The 24,007-nt window shown below is 38.4% G+C and overlaps 1 protein-coding gene across 1 annotated transcript in view; it reads left to right on the plus strand.

The window, feature by feature from the left end:
• FAF1 (Fas associated factor 1) overlaps positions 1-24,007 on the plus strand; it is a 433,472-nt gene that overhangs the window by 232,912 nt on the left and 176,553 nt on the right. The window contains exon 8 of the mRNA XM_044674693.1: positions 11,815-11,901. Within this exon, the coding sequence (XP_044530628.1) occupies positions 11,815-11,901 (87 nt within the window). The remainder of the gene's footprint in view (positions 1-11,814; positions 11,902-24,007) is intronic.

A 24,007-nucleotide genomic window follows, 5' to 3' on the forward strand; every position in this document is an offset into this window, starting at 1 on the left:
ATCTTTGTCTTTATCCTCCTCTCTTGCCACTGCCTGAACCAGGAACTCTGCTCTGGAGGTGTTAGCCCCTTCAATTTGCCCCAACTAATAGTATGACCCCTCCTGGCCCACTGTTTACAGAAGATATCAGCCATGCATTAATTTACTGCCTGCTTTCTGGACAAGGCAGCAAGAGGTCTTAGTGCTGAGCCCTTCCTTTTGGATAGGCTCCTCTCCTCCCAACCAGCTGAAATCAAATCCACTCTGCTGTTGCTCTGAACTAAAGATTCTTAGAATCCCTGCTTCCCATTTTTTTTCTGCTCCCTACCCCATGTTGTCTTTTGTTTGTTTGTTTGTTTGTTTGTTTTGTTTTGTTTTGTTTTGTTTTCCCCCCATCAATTTCAAAGCAAAAATGGAGGTGAAAAACAATCATCTGAGAGAAGATGCTAAGGCCTAGAATAAAAGACCCCAACACTCTCCCAGATGCTACATCCTAGATCGAGTTTTAATTTGCCCTCTTGCTTTTAGCTTGGCTTGTTTTCCTCTGAGCATTTTTATCTCTGGGTACCTCATATGCCAACAGGCATTTGACACCAAGACCTCACTCTTTTCCTGAGAAGTCAATAGTGCTGGGTGAAAAAATAACAATCACTGTTTGCTCTGGCAAATGGGGCTGTTTGACAGCACTTTCAGAAGACCATTTTCTTACTAATTGACAGCTTAAACCAGCCTCTCTTCTCCAATTGCAACTAAACTGTTGTTCAGAGGGCCATCTGCTCCCATGGCAGAGGTGCAAACTCTGGGCCTTTTTGACAGGTCATTCCTTATACCTTGTCCCACTGTGCTAAAAGATCATCCAGGAGTCACAATTCAACATGCCTACCCAGCACAATCCAAATGTTCTTGCAGAAAGGCAGCAGAAAAATCATCTGATCAAGATCATAAACTGAGCAGTAGAGAGTAGGGACTGTTGAGATTATTGGATCCTACCCTCTAATAGCAAGGAAAGTGGAGGCCCAGGGAAGGGAAGTAAGAGCTGAGTCAAGTCCAGCTTTATTAAGTACTTTTTATGTCTAAAGAATAATGCTTAGTACTGGGTTACCTAGAAAGGCAAAAACAGTTACTACAGAACTCAGAGAGGTCCTGTCCTAATAAGAGAGTCAACACTCAAATGACCAAGTACTTAGGAGAAACAAGATAAATTAGAGGTGATCCACAGCGGAAGAGGCACTCTTTATTTTGAGGAGGGCTAGGAAAGGCATCATGGAAAAAGTCGGATTTTATATGAGCTTTCAAATACATGAAGGAAAGAAGCCAGCAGGTATAGATAAAGGGTTCATTCCATGCAAGGAGGAAAGCTGGTGAAAAGGGATGGAATGAGGAGATGAGTGTTGAGGGTAAGGAACAGTAAGGTCAATATTTGGGGACTGTGCATCAAGCACCTGGGGACCCTGAAGGGCTCAGACTAAAATCCAGTGAGCTGACACTTGAACCCTAGTCTCCTATCTCACAGTCAGGATTTCTTTTATGTACAACTTGCTTGTATTTTAGGCTGTGTAGTCCTTCAAAAACCAAAATATTCCTATTTTTCCTCATTTGTTTATATAATTCTAAAAGTCATCACATTCAAATGAATTGTTAGCAGGCTCTTCTAGTTTGTTGCCATAAAACTATTTAAATTAAAAAAAATATTTTTCTAATCATTCTATTTGTGACTCTTTGTAACAAGTTTTAACAAGTCTTATTTCTAGGCAATATCCTTGAGCATACTGGGTATTAAATCAGGACACCTGAGTTTGAATCTTGCCTCTGCCATTTACTAGCTGTCAGATCTGAGACAAATAACCTTCCTTCACTAACTGAACCTTAGTTTCCGTTGTCCGTAAAGTGGGGACATTTATACTTGCATTATTTGAGCCACTAGGTATTATTTCTAGCACTGACATCTTCCTTCCAGAGGTATTTATAGAGTCACCACTTTCCTCAATTTATACTGGACAGTGCAATTTGAAATTTCTTTCTTGGAATCAAATACCAATATGGTATTTCAGTGACATGGTAGAAAGAATACTGTTAAGAGCCAGGGAACCTGGGTTCAAGTCACAGCTGCCTTCATAGATCCACTGTTACAATATTGGCTATATCACTTCATGCCCCTGGATCCCAGCTTCTTCATTTACAATATTGATAATAAACTTAGACTCATTAGCTCTCGGTGTAGTTGTGAGAACAGTGCTTGGTAGAGCTCTAAATGCTATAGAAATGAAAGTTGTTGGTCTTTTTATTAGTAGGTTAAGTATTATTATTAAATTAATGAACTGAAAGCTCACTCTGTCTCTCAGACTCATTGCTTCCTCCTCCTCCTCAGAGAGGGAGTCCATTGGCAAATGGACTTGCTCTGCTTTTCTCTCTTTTCCATTAATTCTTTAGGAGAGAGAAAATGCTTAAGCATCATGAGAGACTCAAAAGTTTTTTCTCTCCTACGAGATGAGAGAGAGAAGGAAAGATAGGGAGGGAGGAGAGATTAGGGCAGTAGGTCTAAGTCCACAAAAAAGCTTCCAAATAAAGAATGAAACTATGTCTGCAGTCAGAAGAATCTGTACCCTATCTCAGATATAACATGCACCAAATAATGAAGTGGCATAAATAAAATTCAGCATTTGAAGTGACAAGAGAAATATAATCAGATGTTCTTCAGAGGCCGGGGTGAAGCAAGCTTTGGCCATTTGAGATGTGCTTAGAAGGACTAGGGAGATTTCAGCTGTTGCAGGGCACAGGAATTAATTGCACTTCTACCACCGTAAGGTTCAGTTCAACCCATATATGGTTTCAGTTTCCTTGAGATTATTAATATACAAATTTAGGAAACCTATATAAAATCTTTAGCATAGGGAACTCTTTCCAACTCTAACAAAAGTAATTTCAATTCCTAGTGGAGAGAGACTGTCTTTATATTTATCTCTTATCTCTATCTCTATATCTAATTTATATCTATATCTAATTTATATATCTATATCTCTTTCTCATTATTCCCCTCAGTGCCTAGCACTATACCTGACTCATAAAAGACTTTTTTAAAAAATGATAATGAACTGAATTAAGTTGAATCAGTGCATTCATGACTTAGTAGGTAAGTCCTAGGGACACTTAAGGGTTAAATGTCTCGCCCAGGATCACACTGAGTATCAATAATAAATGTTAAGAATCTACCCCTTCCTGACTTCAAGGGTAGCCCTGTGGGCTATGCCAGGCTTCCTTCCTGTTCAAAAGATTCTGCTCATTTTTGTCCTTAGACAGAGCTCCGACATAATCAAGGGGTTCTTGTGGGAAGAACCACTGACATTGTCATTTAGAATCATCAGCTATAAGCGGGATGCATTGGGATTTGGGAATCAAAGACCTGGCTTGAAAAACTTCCTCAGATACCTACTAGCTAGGTGAATGCTTTTCACTTTGCTTTTTCTATTTTTATTTTTCAGTTTTGCCATTTCCAAAATGGAAATAATAATCCTTCTATATCTTAACTCATAGGCTGATTGTGAGGAAAATGCTTTGTAAATAAATCACATTGGGAGAAATGGGAGTCAATACTGACATTTGAAAATAGGAGTTGCACTGAGGTAGAGCCCTGGCCCAAGGTCAAAGGAAATGATTTATTCATAAGTGGTTTAGTGAATTTCTGTGGTTGGAAAATTCATCCCTCTGGTCATGGGCCTTCCTGCAGTTACTCCGGTCTTCAGGCCACAGATTTGCAGTCTGTTGTTAAGCTTTTCTCAAAGTTTTCCTCGATGGGTTTGGACTTGCCAGAGCTTGTGCTACTATTTTCAGAAAGAATAAAGAGCCAGATAGTCCTAAGGTTTCTAGCCATGAGTGACTAGGAGAATGATGGTGCCAATAAGATATGAGTCTTTTACAAGATTAGTTTATATTGAAGATCCTGAGGAACCAGATGAAAGATCTAGGTCAGTGATGGGCAAACAACGGCCCTCGGGTCAGATTGGGGGGGGGGGTTGAGGGGGCTGAAATGTCCTATCCTGCAAGGCAACATTATTCCTAATCTGACAAATACAATGAGTAGGTTACAATATAATGAAACTTCGAAAGAGTCGCCTTAGAAACAGACTGACAGATGAGCATTTCCTTTCCTTTGGCCCCCTCTTTAAAAAGTTTGCCCATCACTGATCTAGGTGACAGATGCCCAATACATAATTGGTGGGGTGGAACTTCCCTCTAGCTCAAAGTGACTCTTATAGACTTTCCGTGGCACTTTGGGTACTTGGACTTTCGTATTCTAATTTTTGTTGGAATTATTTATGTGCTGGTCTTCTCTATCTCTCCAATTAAATTAAAAGCTCCTTGAAGGTGAATATTTGCTTATGTCCTCTTTGACTTATTTCATCAGCACTGTAAATAGAATTGGAGGTCCAAAAAGAGTTTAGGCCTAGAAGATAAGCCAAGAGCCCAGATAACCTTGACAATTGACAGCTTGTAGAGGCTTGTAGAATAAGGAAGAGCCAAGGAAAAAAAGAAAAAAAAAAAGAGATGAGATAAGTAGGAGAACCAGTAGAACTAGTGTCACAGAAGAGCAAGATTTGATCAGCTGAAGGAGGATGAGGACTGAAAAGGTCATTGGATTTAGCTGTTAGAAGACATCTTTGGAGATTTCATTTGTCTGATGAGAACTAGCTCTTGTAAAGGATTCAAGACCGAAAGGAAGATGAAGAATTGCAGGTTGTAATTGTACATTCCTCTTGGGAAAAGCTGGATGGTCAAGGCAAAGCCAGGACAAGACTGTAACTAAAAGAACCCTTAGCAAAGATAAGTGAAGGGTGTGTTGTTTCTAAGATGAGACTCTATCTGTTTAGGTGCTATTTTTTTTCCTCCTTGGACATTCAAGAGAAAATTATGGTTCATCACATCGATTTTAGTTTAGACACTAGTGAATCATAAGCCCAGTTGTTTTCCCTTATGATAAAAATAAAGTTTGTTGAACACTTTTTCATATTAAATTTGTCCTAGCTGCTCTCTGAAGAGCTCCACTAGACTCTATTCAAGACAGGATTTTTTCCACTGCAGATCAGAAGCCTACGTTGGACATTATTAGCATACCAGAATTCAAAATTGTCATGAGTAGAATAAAGGTTACTGTCCTTGGCACTGGCACAGTGATGTTAAATTAGTTCTACAAGTTGTTTTTAGTAGGCAGAATGCTGGCAATGTCAAATTTGCTTTAAAATAAAATAAAGCATTCCAGTCCTCTTGTCTTTGTTTGCTGGGAAGAGATTGATGTTAACTTCCTTTCCTTTTTTCTTTGTCTCCTTCTCTCTTCTCCCTTCTCTTTTCCCCCTGCCCTTCCCTGCTCTGCCCTACCCTGCCTGCCATTCTCCTCCCTTCCTCCCCTCCTCTTGCTCTGTCTTTCCAACAGCAAATGAGGAAAAATAGTAACAGTCAAACCTATGGCACCTTGAATTCAAATTTGTCACTCATCACCCCACCTTCTTCCATGAATTTGCTAATTGACATTTGCTCATAATTGCCACATTCTTATTTCTCTTGCCCCTAATAATTCAAATGTGTTTGTTGCATAGGGCAGTTTTAACTTAAAATTTAGCAAAGCCAGTACCATGTGAGTCTGTGGCTTAGAACCTAAATCACACTCAGGAGGAAGAAAAAGAATTCTTCCAGGCAAGTGAGAAATGTCTGAGAAGTCCCCTGAATCTCAAGCCCTTAGCTTTATTCCTTTCCTCCTTGCCTTTCATGGAGAGCTCCGAGAACAGGAGCTAGCCGGAAATCAGGACCTGAACATAATTAGTCCACTGGAGGCTTTTAAAAAATCTTAGATGCTGTATATAGCAAACCCTTTCCTTAGGTATCAGCTAGTAGTATTCATCCATTCATTAGCCCTATCAATTAATCTGCAAATAATTAAACTCCTATGCAGAGCACTGTGCTATTCTAGTCTTAAGGTTGAGATAAGATTCAATCAGAGAATCAGTAATCTCTTTATATCTCCCTTTTTCTTTTATTTCCTTCATCCTGGACTCTTTTGATTTCTCTGAAATCCTGGGATATCTGCCAGAGCTGGTGCCTTTGGTGATCAGACAGCCCAACTGCCCTTATTTTACAAAAGAAGGAAACTGAGGCCCAAACTCACACAATTATTTAGGGCACAGCCAGGGACAGAATCCAAGTCTTCCAACTTTTATTCTGACCAATGATCATTCTATTCCATCATGCCTCTTCTTTGAGATTTTTCTTGCTCTGGTTGAAAGAGCATCAGCCTCTTCTCAGAGTATGATCCAATTAAAATGTTCACTTATCTATAATTATTTTTTGAGAAATGCTGCTGAAATTTTAGGAATTTTCATTAAAATATATAATGTTTAGATAACAACTTTTCTTTGTAAAATCACATTTTCAGAGGAAGATATTTATATAAAATATATTTTCTTACTGATATTTATAATGTATAAGTAATTAGGTAAGCCTTCTTTCCCCCAGTGTTCTTAATCTAGAAAACACCATGAGCATCAGGGAAATTAGAAGTTTGGTATCAAGATTAATTTTAATTTTGTTTATGTTAGATAATTACAAGAACTAAGAAGTAAGTTTTTCCCATTGAAATACAATATTGGCACTCAAACAGGACTATCTAAATTCTGTTGTATTCTCTATATGTTTTGTTGGTCTTATTCTACTATTTTACTGAAAAGAATTGGAAAGAAATTAAATTTTACCAGTAAAGCAACCTCTAGAAACCTGTCCTTTCATTTGGTATGTTTGACATGGAATAAATTCTCCAGCAGGACATGAACATTTAAATGAACATTAATTTTATCCAAGTCATTATTAAACAACATTCAGGCCTAATTGAAACATTTGCGGATTCTTGTATCCTGAGACCACGTCGATTTAGAGTTTAATGCAAGACCAGATTTGAAAAGACCACGGAGGGTGAGCATGATCCTAAGCCAGTGCTGATCAAAGAAAGCGTGTAAGACAAAAAGGCCCTTGGGAAACATTGCCCTGTGAAGTGGCACTTGTGCATACAGAGAATTTTGTGCAAGTCTACAAAGATGAAATCCGTGTAGCAATGGCAGTCAAGCGTGCCAGCAGGCACCACCCCCAGCCTTCAATGAGAGGCACCAAGTCCTTGATCAGTTTCACGATGACTTGAACATGATCTGCTCCATCTTCTTCACAGCTGGGCTGTGTTCCTACATTCTCTGGGAATGCTAATTCCTGACCAGAATAATTTTTACCATTGCTTTGTGTGTCTTTTGGATTTTCTCTTCCCTGCAGAATTACAACTTTAAATGTTAATTAAATATAACAGTTAATAAAGATAATGGTGGGGGTGGATTTGTAATGTCTCCATCAATTCAGTGCTGGCTGAATCTACAGTTTTTGTCATTTTAGCAGTTGAGTTTTTGCTGGACTGGTAAAAATCCAAATATGATTACAACATTGATAAAGATAGGTGAAGTTGGAAAAACAAGCACATTTTTCTTAAAATAATTAATTAATGGTTATGGTCAAGTAAAAGAATCTTCTGGCTGTGTTGCAAGTTTAGCCCTTGCAATGGGTATCAAACTGAAGCCTGATGACTTTTACCTGGTTCCATCCCTGAAGACCTTTCTGCCTATGTTGAAGAACTTGTTGATTCCCTCACAGATCACTTAACCAGTGTCCTTCCCAGGAAACAAAGCAACCAGAATACTTGTGTGTTGGCTAAAATCACTTTAACTTTGATCATTTTGTTCTGCACATCAGTTTGGCATTGTACTTTGTCCCAACTGAACGCCCTTTATGAGGACATATGTGCCTTTAAAAGCTGAGAACAGCAGAGGAATGTTACTGAGTTTGGAATAGTTAGAGATGAGTTACTGTTCATTTCAAAATGCCCCAGCTGTGGGTTTTGCAATGAAAATGGAATGTGAAGTATCCAAGCCGTGTGTGTGTGTGTGTGTGTGTGTGTGTGTGTGTGTGTGTGTGTGTGTGTGTGTGTGTGTCCTTCCATGTCCATGTCTGTCTGTCTTCAGAGGGCAGCTTTTCCATCTCTGTCCTGGTATATAACCAATGTTTAGATGACAGATGCTTTTTTGTGTGTTTCAGCAACATAACTTTGCAGTAGTATGTCAGACAGACACTACTTTGTGCCATTAAAACAAGGCTTCTCATCCTGTTTGTGGCCTGTACTCCTTGAATAATTTGTCTGGTGATGCCAATGACTCTTTCTCAGAATCATGTTTTTAGATGCATATAATATATCCAATTACAAAGGAAATCAATTCTATTAACATAGTCATCTAAATATAAAAGGAAAAAACAAGTCCATGGAGTCCCTAAGAACTGCTGCATGAAAGGAGTGTTTTCTCTTGAAACAGGAAGTGAGTTTATCTTTGCCTCCCTTACCACCCCCCTCACTGTTATGAATGTAGGACCTTGCACTTCTCAGATTTCTTCCTAAGCACTTAGCATGGCAAATAGTGCCAGAGAGTCAACATTGGAGCAGATTAGCAGTTACATGTGGTTGGGATACTGTAGGGTCAATAGTGACAAATGGCAACTTCTAACCTCACTGTGACGGAACTAAATATTAGCACATGGCAGGCAGGCTCCCATGCCATGGAGCTCTGAAGAATAGTTGTTTGTTTGAAATTCAGTGGGTAGCAAACCTTGTCCCAAGCCCCCCAGCTTTCCTCTCCCTGGTCTTCTTTCACAGGTGTATATTGGAGATAAAAAAATAGATTGAGTTCCTTACTTTTCCCCCAGTGAACATATTTCCCTGTTTTGCTGAAAAGGTGACTTAGATGTGTTTACATATAATATAAAGTAATGTGATACAAAATGCTGTAATTAGACAACATGATACTTTAGGCTTCTACATTTAAAAAGCATGAATGAATATCCTTTGTTTTCTTCATTTGAATTCCATTGTGTAACACAGTCTATACTGAATTCCAACTCATAGAAAGTAGGGAGCACTGGTTTCATTGTTGCCATAGGATAATGTCAGGCTTGTGTTTTTCCACCAGGAGAGTTGGTTGAAATGTTATCTTTGTTATTCTTGAAATTTATTCATTTATATTCATCTACTGTCTACAAAGAGGGAAGCAGAAGTAGAATTCATGTATACCACTCAGAAAAGGAAAGCTTCTTTTAGATGACTGGATCTCATAGAGCCCTATATCCCATCACCTTCATTTGAGAAATATTTTTCTTGTGCCTCTCTTTTGGTACAACAAGAGTAAACATTCATTAAGCACCTACTATGTGACAGGCACTATACTTAGGAGGGGATGGGAAGAAATGCAAAGTTAAAGTGAGATATGGTCCTGCCCTCAGGTAATATACAATCTAGTAGGATAGCTTTTAGTCTATAACATGGCAAGTTGCATGCTTCCAAAGAGATCAGTTAGGATAGTGAATGTGTCCAAAAATCCAAGTTTTCCTATTCAAGACAGTTTAAGAATAAAAGTGTATTTATTTCATATGAAATTATAATTATCTTGTGTTTTTAAAATTCTAGATCTGAATACTGAGGTAAGGATAATGATCAGGAAAAATTTTAACTATTTTGAAATCTTGGGCATTTGAAATTTAATAATGACCCATAGCCTGTCTCCTCTTATTGTACTTCATTTTTATAGAGATATTTTTTCCAACACTGAAACCTCTACTGTATAAAAAATACTGTCTTAATCATATGGATGAATTTTATTTTTAGCCCACATTCTAAAGCTGTGTTATACAATCCAAATTGTTCTTCCCCAGGCTTTCTCCCCATTTTGATACTTTGATCACTTAAAATCTGCTTTATAGCAATGCAAGGATCCAGAGAAAGGCTGAGGGACTAAGAAAGAAAACTAGCCATATTCAGAGGAAGAACTGTGGGAGGAGAAACACAGAAGAAAAACAACTGCTTGAACACATGGGCTAATGGGGATATTATTGGGGATGTAGACACTAAACAATAACTCTAGTTCAAGTATCAATAATATGGAATTAGGTCTTAATCAATGATACATGTAAAACTCAGTGGAATTGTGCGTCAGCTACAAGGGGGTGGGGGAGTTTAGGGTAGAGGGAAAGAACATGAAACATGTAACTATGGGAAAATATTAAAAAAATAAAATTACTTCATAAAACGGAAGAAAAAAAAAACCCATGAAAAGTATCTCAGTTTACCTACCTCTTGCAGAAAGTGTCCACAGGCTATGTGCGAAGAGCCCGCTCTTTGCTTGGTTGGGTCTCTGGAGGTAGGATGGTGTGGTGAAGAATGAAATGAAAATGAGCCAGAGTACAAGTCAAAATTGCAGAGGCTGTTCCTTCTCTCTCTCTTGTGCCATCTGCTGATTTTAATTTTTATACCCTCTTTTCTTTATGATCTCATACAGGGTTTTTTCTTACCATACATTCAAAATCACATATTAGCTTTTGAAACATCACAAGATTGACATTTACCAAATATCTTACTGTGTTTTAACAAAGAAGCAAGCTTGTCAAAAATTATTCATTACAGGGTGGCTTAGTTTGAATTTATTCTTTTCAGCCATGCGTAAGGTACAAGTACATCAGTTCCTAGCTAAGCATAATATTTAATTATATTTTAACTAATTATATTATGTATATAGTTACATTATACTATTCATTCCCATCATCAATCAAGGAGATAGTTATGGTAGTTGATTACATCCAATAAGATACAATAATATCAGTCTCGTCCAATGTTTTGTTCGCATGGTGTTTTTTCTGTTATAGCATCACTAAGAATACAGTTCTGGTAGGGTGATTCTGTGCTAGTTTGTCATTGCCTTAATTTCCTTGTGTTTCACTGTTTCTATGGTCTGTAGGAGTTTGGGAACAAACTCAGGCCAGGTATTTTCTTGATGGCGCCCGGCAGCTATGATGGAAAGGGCACTGGGTTCTAGACATGCAGAAGGCCAGGGTTGGAATCTCGGCTCTTCTACTTCATACCTTGGGTAATCTTGGGCAAGTTCCTACCCCTCTCTAAGTCTGTTTCCTCCTCTATAAAATGAGAGAGTTGAACTAGACAACTTCTTAGGTCCCTTCTAGCTCTAGGGTCTGTGAACCTAGGAGTTAAACATTGAACTAGAGTTTCTAAGTCTTTCACATGAAAAATAAAACAAAAACAAAACTTTATTGCAGCCACGGGCAGAACAATTGAGAAATGCTTCATGAAGCTGAGAATCAAGTTGGAAGATATTCCTTAACCAATACATATTCCTTAGCCCTTTTACCATATTCCCAAGAGTGGGAAACCCACCCCCTCTCCAGATAACTTATTAAACTTTTGGAGAGCTCTCATTGTTAGAATAGCTTTTCATCTTGGGAATTATACTAGCACCAAGGTGCAAGGTCCTGGAGGATAAGACTCTCAAATCATTTATACCAACAGTGGACTTGACTTGGCAATCCCCAAGATTCCTTCTAGCTTCAAAATGCCATGAGATGAAAGAGGGATCCCTCTGATCTTTCCATGATTAGAGTCCTGCTTTCTCCTCTGTCTTTTCTTTTTCTTTATAATTTATGTTTCATTTTCTTAACTTCGAGTTAAGAATAACTTTTGAATGTCAGCAAGACAGTAGAAAATTCCTATCAAAACTCATAAATTCAACAAACATTTATTAAATATGTTCTGGGTATGTTCATGGCCAAGGGAGAGACAAAGTAGAACTTGATCCTTATTGCCTTTCTACTGACCAGTCTTATAGGAGAATGTTGTGAAAATTAAAACAGTTAGTTGGAAAATGTTAGGCATCTTTATTGAAAAAGTGTTAATGATGTATCTGGTCTTTTTATTTTTTATAGGTAAAGAGAAATGTATATGACCTTACTAGTATCCCTGTTCGCCATCAGTTGTGGGAAGGCTGGCCACCTTCAGCCACAGATGACTCGGTAAGTAATGGTATTATTCAACGTATGGCCTCCTGATCATTCTTTCTTCTACTTGGTGTCAATTATGTGGCTGTTCCATTGAAAAAACTATGCCAGTCAAATCATGTAAGAGTGAAGTGAATCGATACAAATTCACTCCCTCACACACTTCCTGTGATAACAAAATATTAACTATTCATGGGCTTCTCACATCTGTAAAAGCATTTTTCTCCCAACAGCTCAATAAGTCAGGCAGTGCCTCCCTATTTCACAGAGGAGCTAACTGAAGTCCAGAACATCTCAGGAACTACCCCAAAGTTATCTTCAGATTTGTCTACCTTAACAAAAATCCAGGTAGTGAGGTGGTACAGTGGATAGTAGTGTTCGGGCCTAGAGTCAAGAAGGCATCTTCTGAGTTCAAATCTGACCTCAAACAGTTACCAGCTGGGTGATCCTGGGCAAGTCACTTAACCCTGTTTGTTTCAGTTTTCTCATCTACAAAATGATCTGGAGAAGGAAATAACAAACCACTTCAGTATTGCTAAGAAAACTCCCAATGGGATCATGTAGAGTCAGATAGGACTGAAAATATCTTAAGATAATCCATATAGAGACAGACCGGTAGTCTTTCAGTTATGCTACCGTCCCTGGTGAGGAATGGTTTGCCACCTGAGCTTTTCCATGGTACCATGTCACATTCTTTAAGAATGAAATGTTTGGGGCAACTAGGTAGCTCAGTCAATAGAGAGCCAGGTGTGGAGCCAGAAGATCCTGGGTTCAAATGTGGCCTCAGACATTATCTCTAGCTGCATGACCCTGGGCAAGTCACTTACCATCCCTTACCTCTCTTCTGCCTTGGAACCAATAAACAGTGTTGATTCTTTGATACAAGTTGAGTTTTTTAAAAAGAACGAATGTTCAAGGCAAACAAGAAAAATCAAAGATGAATCCTTCTCTTTGACACAGCCCTCTTCAGATTGTGGCTAGGGCCATTGGGGTGCAGCAATAAACACTGTAGATGTTTGAATGAGTCTCCAGAGCTTTAAGCATCACAAGGACATCTGTATTTATTTATTAAGTATCATCTACCTCTAGGTTAGGTAAGTGGTCTAGCAACTCACATTCATGGAGCTTTTAAGGGTTTACAAAGCACTTTACTCAAAACAGTTGTAATGTTGGTAGATATGCTAGAGGTATTTTTATCCCTTTTCACAGATAGAGAACATGACTTTCAGGTCCTGAATGGAGTCACCTAAGTTAACATAACTAGTATATAGAAAAACTGTTTTTCTGAGTTAAAGTTCAGTGCCTTTTCTTCCCAAGAGTGGTAACTTTGTACTTACAAACTGTACCTCACCTACTGCTGAGCACAGTGTGTTGTACATTGCAGGAGCTTCATAGATGTTTGAATGCATTAGGTGAAATTGAAAGAGGAGATTAAGGACATCAGACTAGGTCTCATCTCAGCTGAAAACTTGAAGATCTGTGATCCTAAGTCACTGTAATCTTCTGCCACTATGCTGATTCTTTGATACATCTCTCTTTATATATTCTTATAAATTAGTTGGAAATCCTGCCCTGCCCTCACCTTAAGAGTTTTCATTTAGTGCTCTCTCTTTTTTTTATTTTTGAGATTTTTTTTTGGCCAATTAAATGTAAAAACAATTTCCAACATTTAAAAAAAAAATTCAAGTCTTGAATTCCCTTTCTCTTTCCTCCTCCCCCACTGAGATGGTAATCAATCTGATATAGATTTTACATTTGCAATCATACAAAACATTTTCCCATATTAATTCTTGTGAAGAGAAACACTTTTTTAAAAATTTAAGAAAGTGAAAAAAGTTTGCTTTGGTCTGGATTCATACTCTTATCGGTTCTTTCTCTGGAAGAAGATAGCATTTTTTATCCTAAGGCCCTTGGGATTGCTTTGGATCATTGTATTGCTGAGATTTGCTAAGTTATTCACACTTGTTTATCATACAGAATTGCTGTGACTGTGTACAGTGTACCTCTGGTTGGTTCTACTCACTTCACTGCCCATCAGCTCCTGTTAAGTGTTTCCATGTTTTTCCAAGCTCTTACTCTGATCATTTCTTATAGCACAATAGCATTCCATTATAGTCATATAATATACTTACTCAGCTATTTCCCAGTTGATGGATATCCCCTCACTTTTCAATTCTTTACCATCCCAAAAAGGGCTACTTTAATATTTTTTTTGTTTTTTATCTCTTTTGGATACAAACCTAGTAATGGTATTGCTGAGTCAAAGGGTATGTAGGGTTTTATAGCCCCTTAGGCTATATATAGATCCAAATTACTCTTCAGACTATATTTAGATCCCAACTGCTCTCTAGAATGGATGAATCAGTTCTCAACTCCCTCAACAGTGCATTAGGGTCTCAATTTTCCCATCTCCCCTCCCATAACAGCCAATCTGATAGATGTGGGGTGATACCTCAGAGTGATTTCAATTTGCATTTTTCTAATTAATAGTGATTTAGAGCATTTTTTCACATGACTATAGATAGCTTAGGTACTTTGTCTGAGAACTGCCTGTTCATATCCTAGGCTTAGACCATTTATCAGTTGGAGAATGACTTGTATTTTTATATATTCAACTCATTTCCCTATGTATTTGAGAAATGAGGCCTTCATTAAAAAGACTTGTAAATTTTTTTTACCATCATGATTACTGTGTGTTACTCTTTATCTAATTCCCCCATTTATTTCTTTCTCCTTTCATTTTGCCCATCCTCAAAAGTGTTTAGCTTCTGACCACCATATCTCCCAATTTGCCCTCTTTTTCATCAGCCCCACTCCTGACTCTTATCCCCTTTCCCTCCACTTTCCTGCAGGTTAAGATAGATTTATATATATATATATATATATATATATTGTGTGCTGAATTCAGTGAGCATAAAGTTCAAATGCTCCTCTTCTTACCTCTCCCATCTTTCTTTCCACTGTAAAAGCTCATTTGTCTTTTATGTGAGATCATTTATCCCATTCTCTTCTTCCCTTCCCTCTTCTAATGCAATTCCTTTTTCTCACCTCTTTATTTAATGTTTTAGATATTATTTCATTATGCTCAACTTACACCTTCGCCCTCTGTCTAGGTACTTCTGATTGCCCTAATAACGATAAAGGGAAAAGGAGAAAAGAGCCAATTGGAAATAGGACCATCTTGAAAAAAATTAAGCTAACATAACTAAAGAGACATAGCATTGTATTTGTAGTGAAAGAAAGGGGATCATAACTTGGGAAAACAATTTTAGAGGCAAATAAAGGAAAATGTAATAAACCTAACTCATAACTTTAAATGTGAATGGATTAAATAACCCAATAAAATGAAAAAGAATGATAGATTAGATAAGAAAACAAAATCCTCAGTCTGTTGCTTATAAGAAACAAATTTGAAAAACAGACAGAACAAAATAAAACAGAGGCTGTATCTGACAAAGCAAAACAAACATTAAAAAAAAGAGGATAAATAGGAAAGCTACATTATGTTGACAATAAACATAGATAATAAGCCAATAACAATATTAAACATATATACTCCTGGGGCAGCTGGGGTAGCTTAGTGGATTGAGAGCCAGGTCTAGAGACAGGAGGTCCTAGGTTCAAATCCGGCCTCAGACACTTCCCAGCTGTGTGACCCTGGGCAAGTCACTTGACCCCCATTGCCCACCCTTACCACTCTTCCACCTATAAGCCAATACACAGAAGTTAAGGGTTCAAAAAATAAATAAATAAAATTGTCATTTTAAAAAAAACTTATATACTCCTGAACCCTTAGCATTCAGATTCATAAAGGAAGTATTAACTGACTTATAAGAACATACAGACAGTAACTCAATAGTGATAGATTTCAGTGGCCCTATCTCAGTTCTGGATAAGTATAACAAAAAGATAAACAAAAGGAAAATATAGGACTCAATAATTTCAGGAGAAAACAAAGCTAAAAGACTTTTAGTGTCTCCTAAATGGAACTACAAAAGAATATATATATATATTTATATATACACCTCAGCACAACATGGAATTTTTATTGTCCATGTACATGAATTTTATTTTATGAGCAGATATAAAAAGGTGTGCTAATAAATATGTCTTTTACATCCCATAATATAATAAATAGTCATTAATCCAGAGACCAAAAAACAAAAGACATGGACCCAAATGAATGCTTACCAATGAAATCCTAGATGATGAGAAACAATAATCATGTGAAAGAAAATGATAAAGATGACATACCAATAACATACCAAAATTTCTGGAATTTAGCTAAAGTATTCCTCAGGGGACAAATCATATTCATATAAAATGCATTAAGAAAATAGAGAAACAGGGAATTAGTGAAATGCCTTTAAAAAACAAAAGTCAACAAAGAAATCTAAAATAAGCACAAAAGTGGCAATATTAAAATTTAGAGAACTGGATTAACATGAAACAAAAAAGCCTGTTCTTCAGTTGTTTTAAATTGTATCTGACTGTGAACCCATTTGGGGTTTTCTTGATAAAGATACTTTGTTTTACCATTTCTTTTTCAGCTCATTTTACAAATTAGGAAACTTTAATTGACTTGCCCAGGGTCATACAACTAGTAAACATCTGAGGCCAGATTTGAACTCCAAAAGACAAGTCTTTCTGTCTCCAGATCCAGCACTCTTATTTCCTATGCCACTTCACTGCCCTATAAAAACATGGATACCAACAAAAATATGGAATCTATCAATAAAACTAAATGCTAATTCTTTGAAAAGATTAATAAAATCAATAAATGTTTAACTAATTTGGTTAAAAAGAAGAGGGCAGAAAATAATATTAAAATAGTAAAAAAGCAAGTTGTAATTACAGCAAAACCAGAAGAAATAAAAAGAATAATAAGAACTTATTGTATATGCCAGTATACTAATGGACTTGAGAATATAAGTAAACTGAACAGAAGACCAGATAAAGATCTTAAGTAATCCAATCTCAGCAAAGGAAATAGAACAAATTATAAAGGAATTGTCATAGGAAAAAAACAAAAACTATTTGGTCCTGATGGATTCACAGAAGAATTCTATAATCAGAGATCTTGGAACTAAGAGAGAACTCGAGATCATTTGATTCAACTCTCTCCTTAAGGTGCAAGATCATATTCTCATTTTATAGATGAGACAACTAGATAGCTTGTTTATTTAATTGAATTTCACTGAATCCTTAAGTAGTGATCTTTCTAAGGCATTTTTTGTAGATACTTTTTTTTTTTTTTTTTAATCCTGGGACTCCATTCTAGGAGCATAGGGCCACAACCAATAGGCAATGGGTCGCTCAGGGTCACCCAGCTGGGAAGTGTCTGAGCCCGGATTTGAACCTAGGACCTTTCATCTCTAGGCCTGGCTCTCAATCCACTGAGCTAGCCCAGCTGCCCCTACTTTAGGTTGCAGTTTCTTTAGCAGATGTAGTTTTTACAGGGTGGGGTTGCTAGCCCCACGCCCAACCCTCCTCCTTTTTTTTTTTTTTTTCATCCGGGCTAGGGACCGTCTTTAGCCCGAAACTGCAACTTAGAAATTAATAAGAAACTAGAAGAACTCTTTATTTAAAAGGTGAACTTTTCTTGAATGTAATTTGCATCACCAGATTAATGTCTTCATTTACTTAGATGAATGAAAAGAATTTATTAAGAGTTTATGAGGTTCCTTCCACCTTGCTCTCTGCTGGGACTATAATTACAAAAGAGAAGACAATTCCTACCCTGAAGGAGCTCACCTTGTATGAATAATAGCCAAGAGGAACATATTAATTTGTAAAGTCACAGGGCTGACAAATGGGACTGTAGGGAGAAGTAGATTGAAATATCCTTTCGAGGGAGTCAAGGAAATTGGGGCCATAGTGGGCTACCCATGAGGAGGCTGGGAGCCCCAGAAGAGAAGACCTAGAGCTGAAAAAGTTCTGCCCTAATTCCCTGAAAGTGGGGAGAAGATAACTAGGAGTGAGGATAGGCACAACCAGGAAGTAACACTGTAGTGGATCTGAGTTAGGTTCTGCCTTGACAAATGGTTCCTCATTAAAGGACTAGACTGCTTCTGCTTGGCTGAGAAGGGAAGCAAAGTCATCTGTTCTATGTTAATTATAAAGTAAGCTTTTATGCAACTTAAAACTGACTAAATGATTATTATTCAAGAAAGATTGTGAAAAAGGAAAACATTTCCCCATTTTGGCGTGCTTGGAGTTGGACTGAGACCTTCATAGATATCCATTCTCTCTTGGGTATGTGTGTGGTGGGGAGTGATAGAACTTCAATGTGGATGTAATCTCATCCATGTGGACACTCTCTTCACTAGCACAGATTGCAACCTATCCATATCGCTCTAGTGTTCCATAGAAGCTCTAACATTCTGTAAGCTTTCCTCTTGGTCTTGTAACCTGAGTACAAAATAGAAATAATAGCTTTCTTTCATGCTCTTTGCCTATTGAAAGTCTTTCAACTTTTCAGAGTGTAGATCCAACACTGTTCCCTCCACAAAAAGCGTCTCCAACCTAACCTAGCATTTTGTTTGATAATTCTGTAATGTCCTGGCTTATTTTTGTTCGTTGGCTCTCAAAGCTTTCATCTCCAGATCTCAGAGTGACCCTCCCTCATTTTCCCTCTTTTGAATCTCAGCCCTGGCAATCAGCTTCCTGATCTCTTGGAACACCTTATATTGAGTAGAAACTTTTAAAGGGCTCCATAGATTCCCTAGTAGCAGTCCAGACTGCCTAACCAATTTATTCTGGTCTACTTCCTCATTTGGATTTTCTGTTTGCCCAGAACAGAAAGGAAAGGGAAGGGGAAAAGCATTTATATAGCACCCACTAAGTGCTTTTTACAAATATTATCAACCCTATGAAGTGGGTAGTATGTTATTATTATTCCTATTTTACACCTGAGGAAACTGTTTCCATGCTGTCCCTAATGCTTCTTTTCTTAATCAGCCTCTGATTGACTGGCTTCTGCCAGAACTTCCATTTTCATTAGGAATCTCAGGCCAACTGTGTCTTCACTTTTCTCCAGACTGTCCTGCTCACTCATTAGACTTTCTCAACCATGCCTCCTTGGTCAGTTGCTTTCTCCTCTTTCCTCAACTCCCTGTCATATGATGTCTTTTCCTGTTAGATTGTAAGCTGCAAAGACTATCCTTCTTTCTGCTTGTATTTATCTTCCCAGCTCTTAGCACAGTGCCTGGCATATAGCAGACACTTAATACATGCTTATTGACTTGAGCTGTACAGTTTAGAATCATGAGGTCTAGAGCTTGACAAGAGTACAACTTCCTCATTTTACTGACACTTCTGGAGGGGGAAGGGTCATGTAGGTAATTACTGTCAGAGGTAGGTTCTGAATGCGGCCCTTATGACTCCAAATCCAGTGTTCTTTCCAATGTACCATGCTGAGACAACCAAGATGGCTCAGGTCATAGAGTTCCAAGTGCAGGACCTTACAAGGGGCTGCTTGCTAATAGCATAACTTAGATTTTAGCCAGAGATCCTAATTGTGAGCTTGATCTTGAGGTTCCAGCCAGACAAATGACATACAGACCTTATTTTGCAGGGTCTGGTCTGCTTGAAGCTCATTATTCTGTTGTTCATGTTTGACATTGTTGCTTGTATTCCTCTTTGTCCTATCTGTTGAAATTGCAAAAGTTGAGGCATCTGTTAGGAAGCACAATCATCCTCCCAGCTTGGCTGCTCCTGTAGGGTGCAGCTGGGATGTGTCAGCTGTGTAAACAGTTCTGACTGTGTTACCAGCAAAATATAGAATTAATTTCTTTGCACATTAATGTGCCATAACTTAATACCTAAGATGGTTTCTGGGGAACCACCTGAACAATTTCTTCCTCGTGCCAGATAAGGATATTTGTTAATAACATTCATAAGCAGCAAACTTGAGCATAGCATTCCTCTCCCCACTAGGCTATGCATCAAGAGGTCAGGGTGCATGTGTGTGATAGTGGTAGAAGCAGAGACTTAGGAGCCTTCAAGGCCAGCTTTGCCACTTACTTGACTGTGTGTGACTTTAGACAAGCCATTGTCCTATTGTGGACCTCAGTTCTTTCATCTGTAAGCAAAAAGCATGGGATGAGCTCATCATCAAATCATGTGATTTAGAGTTGGAAGGCAGTGGGATCAGGCATTCAGTTGGTCAAGAAAAGATCTGGGACTTGAACCCATTGCTTTGAGTTCTTTCCTCCTGTATATCATCCAGTCTAACTACCTCCCATAGAAGAGGCCCATGATCAGTAATTGTCCAAAGTCACAAACTTGGCAAGCAGGGGAGTGATGATTTTAAACCAAATCCAGTCTATCATATTGGTACTATTCCAGGAGGCTTTGAGTTCTGAACCTTTCTTGTTAACTTTAGACTCCACAAACAGGACAATGAAAGACTTCCCATGATTGGATTTCTCAATAATCTTGACTCTGCAGTGAACCTGGTAGACTTAGTCTTCTGACAGTCCCAGGCAACTGTCACAGAAACATTGTCATCTTAACCTTCCTCCCTTGAGAGGGGAGCCCTGCTGCTGGGATACTGCCTACCTCCTTATTAAATGTAGTTGAGAGAGAGAGAGAGAGAGAGAGAGAGAGAGAGAGAGAGAGAGAGAGAGAGAGATCCTCAAAGCCTCTCCATTGACAAAGTTTTTTCTATTGATGTCAGTTCATCAGGAGGAACAAGGCCTGGACTTATGGGTGCAACCTCATTTTGGACCTTGACAAGGTTTCTTTGGGTTCTTAGAAGGAAGAATAACTGTAACTTGGAATGTATCCTACCTATGTCTCTCTTGGCATGGCATTCTTTTTTTTCCCTTTTTTTTAAATTTTATTTTTTAGAAAAAAAATTTTTCCATGGCTACATGATTCATATTCTTACTCCCCTTCCCCCCCCCCCCCAAAACCCTCCTTTCCCTGTAGCTATACTGCCCAACATTGTACTTGGGGACACTTAGAGCTTTCTAATTGTCATCAGATTGTGATTCTGCTGGTGTCCAGAACAAGGAATGTGGTTCATTTGCCTTTGAAAATGCCAGAAAATTCCTTAGAGTATAGCTAGTTTTATATATGTGTATATGTATATGTGTAAAAATGACCATATATTTTTAAGGAATTGAAGATGTCATTCAGTCAGTAAACATTTATTAAATGCCTACTATAAACAAGCACCATACTGTGTACTAGGAGTACAAATAAAAAGGAAAAGAAAAGACATTTTCTGCCCTTAAGTAGCTTACAATCTAATGGGAGAAAAGAACCCACAAAAGGAATCTGAAAAGCAGGGGTAAGGAGAGTGGAGTACCTGGTGTGAAGTATCATGATGGAGAGAAGTCCTGCATATTTAGCCCAAAGAAGGGGTGGGGATCTATATGCTGATGAGCACTTCTCATTTTTATATAGTGCTTTAAGTAGGTTCTACTCTCTCTGGATCTATAGTTGTTCAGCCACAACCTGGCCATTTCCTGCCTTGCCTGCCTCCCAACATTTTTCTGCCTGTCAGTTGTAATTCAATCATCTCTTCCTTTTCTTCTGGAAAAGGCTCACCAGTCACCTTCTCTGTGTTTTCCATTTCCAGTATCCTTCTTTGTGTACCTACCATTCTCCTACCTACTTCTTCTAACTTCCTAGTGGATGTTCTTTATGGACAGAGACTGGCTCACTTTTAAGTTTTTTCAAGTTTGTGGTCTCCCTGACTTCAGATCCAGGATATTATCCATTGAGTAACCTAGCTGGCTCATTAGCTACCTAGATTCAGTTGGGTAGCTAAGTGGTGCAATGGTTAGAGCTCTAGGCCTGGAGCCAGGAAGACCTGAGTTCAAATCCAGCCTCAGGTAATTACTGGTTGTGTCACTTTGGGCAAGTAACTTAACCCTGTTTGCCTCAGTTTCCTCATCTGTAAAATGAGCTGGTGAAGAAAATCGCAAACCACTCTTGTATCTTTGCCAAGAAACCCCAAATGGGATCATAAAGAATCAGATATAACTGAAACAACTAAACAACAATAATTTAATTTGGCTCTCACTGAAGTAAGACAATCCTTTAGCTGCCTTGATTCTCTATCATGCTTCCCCTAGAAGTTATTTTTAGCCTTCTCTTCTCAAGCCTTTTATATCCTCTAATTCCTCTACTCTCTCAGTAGATACTGAAACACCAAATGACCAGATTCATTTACCACTGATTGATTGAATTATCATATCTGCAGAATTCTCAGATCTGTTCATCTAGCTCTTACCTTTCTCAATCCCCAAACTTCTCTCCCATTGCCTTTTAGACGTCATAAAATGGATGCCCTGTACACCTCTTAAACACGTCCTGTCTAAAACTTAACTCATTATCCTTAACTTCCTTCTTCCAAACTTCTTTTACTGTCAGAGATACCATCGTCCTTTCAGACACCCAAGCTCACAACCCTCCTATACTAATAGTTGCCAAGGTCTGTTGGTTCTATTTTTGTGTATCTCAAATTCACTTTACTACAATGCTGCCTGGTTCAGTCTCTCATCTCCTTCCACCTGTACTATTGCCAGAGCCTCCATGCCTCTACACCCTCTACTCATCTGTAAAACATCTTCCATTGATGTTCCCAATATCTGACTGTGTTCCCCCCCAAGAGTTTCTCCAACACTTCCAGGAGAAAATATCAAATCCTTGGTTTGGCTTTAAAGCTCTCCATAACCTCCCTTTTTCCAAGCTTTTTGCCCTTTACTCCCCTTCATGGTCCCTGTGATCCAATGACCCTGACCGCTTTGTAGTTCCTCACTCAAGACTACTTATCTTTCAAACTCCATGAATTTTCACTATCTACAATGGCTGGAAATCTCATCCTTCTCGCTTATATTCTCTAACTTCCTTTAAGTCTCAGCTCCTGTAATAAGCCTTTTCTCATCTGCTTTAATGTTAGTGCTTTCCTTCCGAAATCATCTTCATTTTATCATATATGTCATGTACACATTGATACCTTTTTATATATGGACCTTCACACATTGTCTTCTCCAGGAGCTTGAGCTCTTTGAGAGCAGGGGCTGTTTCTCCCTATCTTTGTGTCCTCAGCACTTGGCAAATACAGCAGGAGCTTAATACATGCTTGGTGATTTTTCTAGTTGTATTTACAGAGCTTAATGCAGGGATTGGCCCTCTTAAAAGTTCTTCCTTCATTCACTTTTCTCATATAACTCCCTAATGAGATAGCATCAGTATAATTCTCCTACTTTATAGATAAGGTCATTGAGACTGAGAAAGTAAATGACTTCTTTATGGTTCATATAGTTTCTAAGTGTCCAAGATGGGATTTGAATCCAGGTCTTCTGACTCTCAAGCCCTACTCTCTATTGAACCATGTCATGTTGACCAGATGATAACTGTCTTCGATATATAGAGGCCTGTCTTATGAAAGAGGGACAAACCTTGTTCTGCTTGGCCTTAGGGGGCAGCCTCAGGAGCACTGGGAGGTAATTACTGGGAAGCAGATGGCAGCAGGTTCTCCATAATTAAAACTGTTAAAAAGGAGGATTGACTATTTAGGCAAGGTTGGCTGTCCATCACAGGTATTTGCACTAAACCTGGATAGCTAGCATCATAGATTTGGAACAAGAAGGGACTTAGAGAGTCTCAGAGATGATTGAAGAGATGCTTCTATACAATTATAAAAGCTACGAATTCTTGGAACTCTCTCCCTTCCCCATTGGTGATTCTGGGACTTTTGTTTATATTATATTGATGAACTATTTCAGTGTGTTGAGGTGATAACAAAATTGTGAAGCCCAAGAAAGGGAAAAGTCAGATTTGAGGAATGCCCTTGTTTGGTGGCAGTTTGACCCCAAAGAGGTAAGCCTCTTCTCTGTTTTAGGCCAGGCTACCTAGTCCCTGAAGCACCAGTGGTTGTCTTTTGTCTGTATCAGGCATTCCTTTTAATGAACCTGGATAGAAACACACTCAGAGGAGTTCTGGGGTGCCCAGGTCTAAGGGGGGACTCAGGTCATCAAGTTCAGGTCTGGTTATGAATCCCCTCTAAAGCTTCCCTGAAAAATAGTGTCCATTAGACAACGTTAGAGAAGAAGGATATTGCTCTGCCTCCCCGTAGTGTGCATTATCCTGTTTGTCCCTAGCT

Source organism: Gracilinanus agilis, chromosome 4 (assembly GCF_016433145.1).
Source record: "Gracilinanus agilis isolate LMUSP501 chromosome 4, AgileGrace, whole genome shotgun sequence".
Taxonomy (NCBI): domain Eukaryota; kingdom Metazoa; phylum Chordata; class Mammalia; order Didelphimorphia; family Didelphidae; genus Gracilinanus; species Gracilinanus agilis.